Source organism: Panthera uncia (genome assembly GCF_023721935.1).
Source record: "Panthera uncia isolate 11264 chromosome C1 unlocalized genomic scaffold, Puncia_PCG_1.0 HiC_scaffold_4, whole genome shotgun sequence".
Classification (NCBI taxonomy): Eukaryota; Metazoa; Chordata; class Mammalia; order Carnivora; family Felidae; genus Panthera; species Panthera uncia.
In genome coordinates, this window is record NW_026057585.1 from 12,687,356 (window position 1) to 12,697,277 (window position 9,922).

At 46.1% G+C, this 9,922-nt stretch overlaps 1 protein-coding gene across 2 annotated transcripts in view; it reads right to left on the reverse strand.

Moving 5' to 3' along the window:
• Window positions 1-8,967, reverse strand: part of AHCYL1 (adenosylhomocysteinase like 1) — a 38,388-nt gene extending 29,421 nt beyond the window's left edge. Inside the window, exon 1 of one of the 2 annotated variants that reach the window (XM_049616619.1) lies at window positions 8,543-8,966. In XM_049616619.1, coding sequence (XP_049472576.1) covers window positions 8,543-8,662 — 120 coding nt within the window. In that variant the 5' untranslated portion in view covers window positions 8,663-8,966. Of the gene's footprint in view, window positions 1-8,542 lie in introns of both variants that reach the window. The other variant, XM_049616620.1, reaches the window with a different exon arrangement.
• Between the last annotated feature and the right edge of the window lie 955 nt (window positions 8,968-9,922).

Below are 9,922 nucleotides of genomic sequence, written 5' to 3' on the forward strand. Positions count from 1 at the left end.
ATTTCAAAGACAAGGGCATATATAGTTTTTGAACATGGAGCTTAGCTTTTGGTTCAGAAGGGGCAGCTAGGGTTGCAGAATGAGAAGAATCAGAAGTTTGCCCATCATTGCTGGGCAGCACTGTTGTTTATTACTTTCAGGACTCCAACACCAATTCCAAAATGAAACTGTTCGACTCACTGCTGGCCCTCAAATCTCAAACACCCTAAAGGTGAGCCTCTGTTCCTTAAATCAAGAGCATGTGTAAACCAGAACACCACTTTCAACTTAGGGTAGTGTCCCTATTGCTAAGGGTTTAAAACCGGGTGGGACATCAAATTGCCTTCCCATTACAAGGAAGAATATCCCTAGGCTTCTAACCTACTGCCTTGTGATTCTCAAGCAACTGGGCTAAGAAGCTAGAGGCCTTGTATCTCAACAGTCTCCTCCCTTAGTTCCTGATTCTAGCATTATAAAGGGATCTACTAAGCTGTTGGAAATTCTTACCAATGCCTCACCTGCAGTTCTCTGTATTCCCATTATCACCCATGTGAGAGGGATCTAAGTTAGAAAAACAACCCTTGCCAACTGAAGGGGATGGTGAGCCAAAGCCACGAAGTGAGTCCAACTCACTTTCTCCTAGAGAAATCATCTCACAATATTTTACTCACTAAACAATTGGCAGTACTTATATGCTAAGCACATGGTCCCTGCCCTCAATGTCTGGTCTAGAGAAATCAAATGAAAAGTATGATTCAGATATCAAGTCAGTTCTGAAAATAGTTTTGAGAAGTACTACACTGAAGTCAAACCTGTTTTTGAGACATACAGGGGAGCCAGTTATTTTATTTAGTTTTGATAGTGCAGCATGTGAGCTCCCTACTCTGAACACTTCAGCTCTGAAGCTTTACAGGCACTCACAGCTCATATGAAGGGCAGTGGGTATGAGGTAGTACAAGAATCCCCAAAAGTTGCTGACATGCTGGTTTCAGTACGCCTAAGTTCTTGAGTTGAACCCTCAAGGCATTGATAATGAGGCTCTTGGGAAGCCAAGGAGCATCCCAAAGAGGCGGATGACAAAGAACACCAACAACCTCAGTTTCATTCCAAGGACAAACTGCAAGCTGGAAACAATCGGCAGTTTCTGGATCTGTAAAGGAAAGAGATACTATGGCTTAGAGACCTCCTCCTCTAAATCAGGGTTTTTAACCCAGGATCCATGGATGAGTTTCAGGGAGTACCACAAGCCCTCTGAAAAGTATAACAAGTTTTTGTGCCCCTGAATTTTCCTAAAGAACTATAATTTTCATAAGATTCTTAAAGGGATCTGTGACTCAAAAGATTAAGAACCATTGTTCTAGAGTCTCTAATCCAGTGAATATCTCAGGAGCATCCCTCAAACAGGCAAAATAGAAACCTATTTCAGTTCTCTACCTTCTACAGACTTGTCTACTTACTGACCTCTCTTCTAAAATTAGAAACAGAGATGAGAGTGTGTACTTTAAAAATTCAAGGCAAAGAGCTCTTTTCTACATCTCCAAAATAAAGCTAACCATCATGAGAGCCCAAATGAATCTTCCTTAAGACCTATGAGGAAGAGGACAGGGTGGAGGTGGTCCAAAAGGGCCGAGCAGAACCACTGTCCACTACTTACTTTCCTGATAAGTCCCTTTTTTTTAAATTTCAGAATCCTATGATAATGAAAACAAGTCACAGCCCAAAAGCCTGGACTCGAGGTCAAGCCAGTCCTGGGAGAAGGGAATAAAGTAATTCCCCTTATGATCATGGAAACCTGTGTCCCAAAAGTTCCTCTTAATTGATAAGTACTGTAAGAGCTGAAAACACTTATTAAAAACAGAACTTCCAAAATCCTGACATTACTCAAAACACGGTAATATGGACAGCTTCATTCAGGAGGCCAAAATGAAACATGGTTACAGTCCTCTCCTCCAGGCCTTTCGCCCCTTCACTCTGTCACTCACCAATCCACCATCTGGCTCACAGAGCCGCGCCCCAGTGCGGATCAGCACATTAGCATTCTCCTTGGCACCCTGAGCACATAGCATGTTCAGGGGGATTCCACGGATGGCACTGTGCACACACTCTTCAGGAAAGAAGAGAAAAATATATAAACAGGGCTCGCAGTTCTTCAGATTGTAAAGACCTAGGCCTGAGGCAGGGCCAAGACCAACGCATGCAGCAGTGAGCAGTCCCAAGCCCTCCGGTTTAAGCCTCACTCTAGCATACAACTTCGCACAGGGTGTCCATTTTAGAAGTGAACTGGTTTGGGCTGGTAAAGAACATTTTAAGCCCATTAAGCCCTACAGGCTAAGTACAGAGGCATGTCAGCTGAGGCACTGGGACTTCTGTGGCAAGAAAGCAGGAGCATGCAGGGCCAGTCCTAGATTTGTGTTTCTTCAAAGTCTTTTCCTCATCTCCACTACGGTATTCCATATACTACCTTTTACCCGTAGCTCATTATATTTTTTCTCTTTGTGGCCAGTTTGGGTAGTAAATGATTAAGCCCCATTGTATATTGCTAAGTAGTACCAGCCATTATACACGTTGTGAGATTAAGGCACCCGACTGAAGCCTTTAGAAAAACTGAACAGAGATAGGAAAAAAATGAAACCAGTCTGAGTGTCAACAAAGGCATGAGGGTTCCACCCTAGTTCTGTAATTGCCTTGGAGCAAAGGCCACACACTTCTGCCGGAGAAAATCAGTTAAATGTAATTAGGAGCAGGCTGTTTAGGGCAAAGAGAAACAGTACCTGGGGGAAGGAGGTGGAATACACTGGGGAGTGATCTGAAGGTGACCACATAAAAAGATAGTCATACCTCAAAAGAGTCTTTGGAATTGTTTCCTGTAATTCAAGGATTCTAGTTTGGGAAGACTCCCAGATAATTACAGTTTGAGGATATAAACTCGTGGACTCAGCTGGCCCACTGCCTGATAGGTGCCCACCTTCCACAGGTACATCGTGTGATGTGGGGGGGTGGGCAAGGGAGGGGTGGTGGGCAGGCAGAGCACATCCATCCCATTTCCAGTACGAACTCGAAGTTCTCCGGTTGTCTACGTCCTTCTTGGAAATCAAATATTTTAGTGTTCAGTAGGTTTAAGCTCTACATTTTTCTCAGGGAAAATTTCTTTCCTGGTGAGAAGCCATTCCAATAGAAACATCTTCGTTTTGGCTCTTTAAGACTATTTCAAAATTCCATATAAACCAGGGTACTTTTCAGAGTTTATGGAGGTAGTCACTGAACAGCATGTTGGGATAATACATAAACTGGAACTGCAAGAAGCAAACCAGAAATATGGTCACTCTAGTTATAAAGGAACAAAAACATTAAGTAAATTTAATAAATTTACTAAATGCTAATCCCCTCAACAATCCTGTAGTACTATCATTACTTCTCATTTTACGGACAAGAAAACGGAGGCTCAGATGGGTTAAGTCACTTGTCCAAAAATCACAGTTATCAGATGAGAGGAACTGAAGGTAAACCTGACTCCAAAAATCAAGTGCCTAATGTACACAGAACTACTCAGTTAGCCAAGCAACAGCGGGGATAGCTAGTGAAATACCTGAACGGGTCAAAGGGAAATACAGAATCGGAAGAGAAAAGGTGAACACACCTCAAAGTGAAGTTTAAACTGCTTATCATATGCAAGATACTGACACTATTGACAAGGGTCGGAAGGAAAATTTGTGGTAAGAATCAGTCTTTAACGTTGGGTTCTTAGATTTCAGGTTGGAAAAAACTCTGGCCTATGCAAATGTATTGTTCTTCATACCCGATGAGGATGCTTCTGACCTACCACAACATGACGTGTTCTGAATTCTTCTACGCAGTATAATGAGGGTAGCCTTTCTTTATAAAATTTTAATATTCAAATTCCCAAACTTGAGAAACTGGTAAGTATACATGATTCTCCTTTACTGGCCAGTTCCTTTAATTAACAGTCCCAAGACAGCATTAAAGTACTTGTTTACAGATCATAATTACTTGAGGTGGAAGAATAAATTTATCAAGAGTCATAGGCAACTAGAAATCTACATGATTCTATATCAAAATATCCTTTATGAATAACCTTACAAGAATACATTGGGTAACATACACTGGATCCAAATATCCTCCTGATAAGACACACAACTGTAATCTTGCCAGCAAGGGATCTAGACAATGAACAAATTTCTCTCTGTTACAACATAAAAGTGCAAAAGAACTAGAACAAAGTAATATGGCAACTAGTGTCTAATTAAACAAATAAGAAAAAGAGAGATAATCAGTAATTGTGGAGAAATCCAAACTAGATCTTCTTATATACATCCCTGACTCCTGTTTGAAGACTGCCACTAAAACAGCTGTTCTAAAGAGAACTGAGAGATACTTAAAAAAAAATTTTTTTTTAATGTTTATTTATTTTTGAGAGAAAGAGAGAGAGACACACAGAGTATGAGCAGGGGAGGGGCAGAGAGAGAGGGAGACACAGCATCCAAAGCGGACTCCAGGCTCCGAGCTGTCAGTGCAGAGCCCGATGCAGGGCTCCGACCCGCAAACTGTGAGATCATGACCTGAGCCAAAGTCAGACGCTTAACGGACTGAGCCACCCAGTCCGAGAACTGAGAGATGCTAACGACGTAGAAAAGATAAGAAACATCCACCTATCAAACCTCAGTGAATCTAAGAAGTATCGGTGCAAATTCTATAAAACTGCGCCAAGAATTAGTCATAACATAATCCTTCCTGATGAGAAGAGGGGCATCCTGCTGCATTCCACCCAACACATGAACAGCTAAGCAGTACTCACTAAAGCTCTACTCGGTGTGCTTTCCTAAGTCTTAGCCCACCCTTTTGATGAACCGGTGCTATACATGCCTTACTCAAATAAAGAATATCCTACAAGCAAAAGTAGCTGTTTTGTCTCTCTTTTCTTCTGCTGTGCTGGTGGTAAAAGTCTGTCTGCATAGATCTTAGGTACAATACCTAAGTACCACTCTGGAGAGACCCCCGCTCCCACACCCCCCCCCCCACAGTAATAAATGTTCAGAAGTGCAGAGAACAGCAAATGCTCTGATAAGGCCTTCCAGAGAAACTTATCTATCTTACAAAGTTTCATCAACAAGCTGGAGATCTGAGTTTACTCTAAGAAAAAAAAAAAAAAAAAAAAGTCAACTTGACACAATGTTAATTTCCAAAGGTCCAAGGACAGCCATCACCCCTGCAACACAAAATAGCAGAAAGAGGGAAAAATACCCAGTGACTATGGGGAACTAGCTGACTTACCTGGGTCGACTGATAACCACCAACATTAAAGAAGAATCCTCTCTAGCTGTGGTACAATGTACACTACCCTTACAACTCAGGGACCCCTTTTATCACCCAAATATTCCTGGCAGTACAATCTGAAATCAACAGTAACAGTTGTGAACAAGCCTTACTATCGCTGTTAATACCATCTCATGAAAGTTTCCTTTAGAACTTTATGTGTCAGCAAAAGCTGTCTTCCCAAGAAAACGGTATGTATTATTTCCCATGTCTGCTAGCGTGATTCCCTCTATCCTCTGGCTCCTAGGAAGCTTGGAGTTGCATGTGATGATCAGGTTCATCAACGGTCTTAGCCCTCAGGGTTAAAGGTATTTTTTTTTTCCTTTCTATAGTTTTGACTTTCTATCTAAATTGTGTATGTCTTGCGTTATAAGTCATCTCAAATGCTCACTAAAAACAGGCAGCGTAAGAATACTAATAGACTTCCTTAAAACCACTTTTGCTATCTTAGCTCCTAACATGCACCTATCTCCACCTGTTCCAAATAAAAAGCACTTATTGGTAGATGAGGAAACTGAGGCACAGAAGCTCACTTACTTAAGGTGGTAGCCACTTAGTTGACTTTTTGACACCCAGATCAAGCCTTGAATCAAACCAACAAGTCCTATTAACTTCACAGTACTGTGCTAGACCCTAGGGCACACAAAACTAAGTTACGATTACAGTTGAAGAATTTCAATTTATCTATGCTTTGAACTGACGGACAATTTGTCCCCAAAGTGAACAAACTTTCACCAGTTACACTGGAATCTGATCTGAGGACCATCAAGGTCACCCTAATGTAACCTGTAGCCTGACTAGCACCTCACTTCCTAAGGGGCCTCAGGGCTTGGAATGACCTAAGGATTACTTGGTCTAGAGCCACGCTGGAGTCCTCACAGGCTAAGGACGGCACCTTTTGAAGAGGCCTTTTTCTGGTACCATTCAGTACACGGCTGAGCTACATTTTTCCCCCTCTCTTCTCATGCTTTCTCACATTATCAATACATGGCAGAGGTACAAAAGTGACTTAAGTCATAACATCCAATTCAGTAGTTGTGAAAAAACAGATCACCTGGGACTTGCTGTGTGACCTTGACTAGTCCTCAACCAACTCATTAACTAAATAAATGCCTTCTATTATCACTAGGGAAAGGGTAATTAGTCATCATAAATCACTTTAATACAAAGTGCTGTGTAAATGCTAAACAATAAAGCTCAGAAAGAGCAAGATTAATAAGAAACATGGGGTACATTTACTAGCAAATGGAAACAGAATTCTAACAGGGTCTTCCCACATTCCTGGCAGAGACTGCTTCTTTCAGCTAACGGAATATGAGTCTTTAAAATCATTAGCATTTGTCCTGACTATAATATACATTTAACAGTATTTCTCCTGGGAAGCAAAGAGGAAAAGGGATATTTATTCCTGGTAGGCGGTCACACAGACATATCAATTACTAGTTGGCAGGTGGGCAATTAATACTTGAGTACCTACTATGTGCTAGGTACAGAGCTGGGTACAGTAGGTACAATGGTGAACAAGAGTCCCTCCCTGCCTTTATGGAGTTTACAACCCACAAAACAAACTTTGCCTTATTAATAGAGGCACTCGCAAGGATACCGGCTTACTAAAATTAAGGCAAGAAAGAATAAAAACGCTTAATCTCTGAAGCAATTAGACCAAAGAGGATAGGCTAATGGGGAGAGGAAGAGTTCAGGGAATTAGGGTACGAGGGCTTTCCCCTAACCCATCATAGCTACTACCCTCAAGCATTCTTAGAAAAGCTGTGACTGTCTCCTCAAATAGTGCAGATTAGAGTTACTGCCCCCAACAAAGCGGTCAGCTGAAGTGACAGCACGAAAAGTAACGTTAATCAGACTTCACAGAATCAAAGGATCTTCTACCACCTTTTTAAGGCATCTATTGGTAAGTTTCTGAATTTTACGGGAAAACAGACCCACGGCACACAACGGTGAACCGTCTTTTCAATCCTGCATTTGCCTCCTGGAGTGGTAGATTGATCTCCTTTAAAAATAAAGTCATCTTGCCCACTATGACAGCTTGACTAATTCAGGTGTAGGAGCCTCAAGGACTCTTATCTAGTCCTGCAAACCTTGCTGTATTCAGCTTACACAAGCACTGCACCCCGTCAAACGCTGCAGGCCCGGACAGCCTTGAAATACCGTCTTTAAAGGAGGGCAATATGTATCCAGCTTCTCACTGGTTTCAAGAAAGGTCACCTCTCTGCAAAGGTTCTCCGGTCTGTTAACTGGGTGCCAGGTATGTGGAAAGTCAAGATGTGGGTGGCAGCAAACGCTCACAAGGCACTCGGGATCCCAATTCCACCGTTCGGAGAGCTAGTGAGACTAAAATCTCCAAAGCCTGCTATTTAATCTTTCAGGACAAGAGAATTAGAAGGGTGTCCTCTGAGCTCAACCCCGCAGCACAATAGACTAAACTTGTTCTGCCTTAGTTGAGTGCAGTACAGAATGAGCAATCCTTCCTTACCACCCACCCCTCCAACCCACCCAAGCTCCCTTCCCAAGGGATGCCTAAGTGATCTATTCACATGACTACCATCAACCTGTATCCATGGCAGTGTCTGCTGTCACCAACCCCCAAACGTTAGTATCTTACATACGTCCAAGCAACCGGATGACCACAGAAGGTGAAAACCACAGTGTCCTTTCCAATCTCACACTGCCCTCGCTGCTTTCACCTGCATAAACGAGCTAGCCCCACGTATTTCTTCCTCTTGCCTCCGAGCTAGCACGCAGTTGTCGGATAAACCAGCCGCTGCTCCCAAAGATTTGCCCAAAGCGGCTCTGCCAGATTTATCCACTCACCTGAGGGGAGAGGTTCTGTTCAGCCCCAGCCCCTGGGGCTGGTCACAGGGGTCGTGAGTTGGCTCACCCCAATCCCGGCCCCCACTCCCGTCTTCGAAGGGCCCTGCCTGCATCCCGGAAAAGTCAGCCTCAAATTTAAGGCCCGGCCCTGGCGGATTTCAGAAAGATCCCGGAGGACTAGGGCCGAGGGACAAAGGAAAGTGAGGTCAGGGGCGGCCTTTCCAGCTCGGGATAGGCCTGGGGCCACTCACTCGCCACCCTTCACACCGCCTCAGTCGTCCCGGACCTCCTCAAACCTGGCCCCTAAAGTCCCAAACTCGCTGGATCCCGGGCCCCGGGCAAGCTCGCGCCCCTTCCGCGAGGCCCCAGCCCAGGCCCCCACCGCCACCCAGAGCCCCCGCACCTTCTTGGGCGCCTTGGTGACGGTGGCCATGAAGGAGTACTTCTCAGCGTCCTCAATCTCCTTGGCCTGCTTCAGCTCCTCCCCGACCCCGGGCAGCGGCATCGCGTCAGGCATCGACATCCCCCGGCCGGCCCGGCCCGCGGCCGACCCGCCGCCCCCGCCTCTTTCCCTCACGGGCGCCCTCCCGCCCGCCCGCGCGGCGCCCTCCGACACGCGTTCGCCCACCCTCCCGCCCGGGCCGCGCGGAGCTGCGTCCGGTGCTAAAGTGCTGTGGCCAGCGCTTCGTCCGCTCGGCAGTCTATACCAGCCGGACAGCGACGGCAGCGACAAGAGCACCAGGAGCAGCAGCGCCGAGCTCCGACCGGCCCGCGCCGCCACCTCCGCCGCACGCAAACACGCACGCAAAGTAAGGGTAGAGGGTGGTGACGCCACGTCAAGTACTGGCAGCTCCGAGTTGGGGAGAGAAGAGGCGGGGAAAAACGGCGTCCTGTCATGACGTCACCACGCTGGACCCGGCCGCAGAAGCCACGCCTTCTTCTTCCTGCCTTGCCGAAGTTCCCAGAGGGAGTCAGACCCTTTCCGCCGCCAGGTGGCGACATCAGCCCTGTAAGACGCGCGTGGTTTCCGCAAGAATGCCTCGGACCTGGGAGGGAGTCTCTGAGCTGTGGGGTTCCCCCCAAGGCCTCACTCAGGAAGGTGTAAGGGGGATGTTTGGAAGCAAAGCCCAGAGCCCCACACGACACGTCCTACAGTCAGTACTAGGAAATAGGCGGGGCCCGAGACAGCCCACCCACGGCCCCAGGCCTTTGGACCAGCAGCCCCTTCCCCTTCTGTTCACCGCCCCCCCCCCCCCCTCACAGACTCAGAGAGCAGTGTGGTTTCCGCACAACCTTTTGTGACCTCCTCCACCACCGTCTCCCCTGGGTCTTGCCTGTTTACAAGACCTTCAGGTCGCAGAGCTGATGTTATCTTGTCCCTGGGATAGGGGTAAGGGAGCCGAGAGAAGGAGGGGGGATTTGGGGGTGGGACAGATAAGTCCCTGGCTTGAATGGTTTTCCTGCTCATCCCTAGAAGCATTAGATTTTGCCAGTTCCCAGTGGCACCCAGGGCATTCGCATGCTGTTACTGGTCCCTACCATGTGCTCTGTGCTAAGGCCCTGGATGGAAAAGGTGTGCGCGATACATTTTATGTTTTGCAAGTCTTATTAGACCAGCTGGAGAGGCAAAGCCTGTTTGTAACCTAATGTCAGCTGAGGTAGCATGTCTTTTGAGAGTGAAATGACACTGGCTAAACGCCCGTCCGTGTCCTGTGGAAAGTCCAGTGCCCTCCCCAGGATTTCTGTGAATTAGTAGGGGGACTTAGATTTTCATGGTTACCTC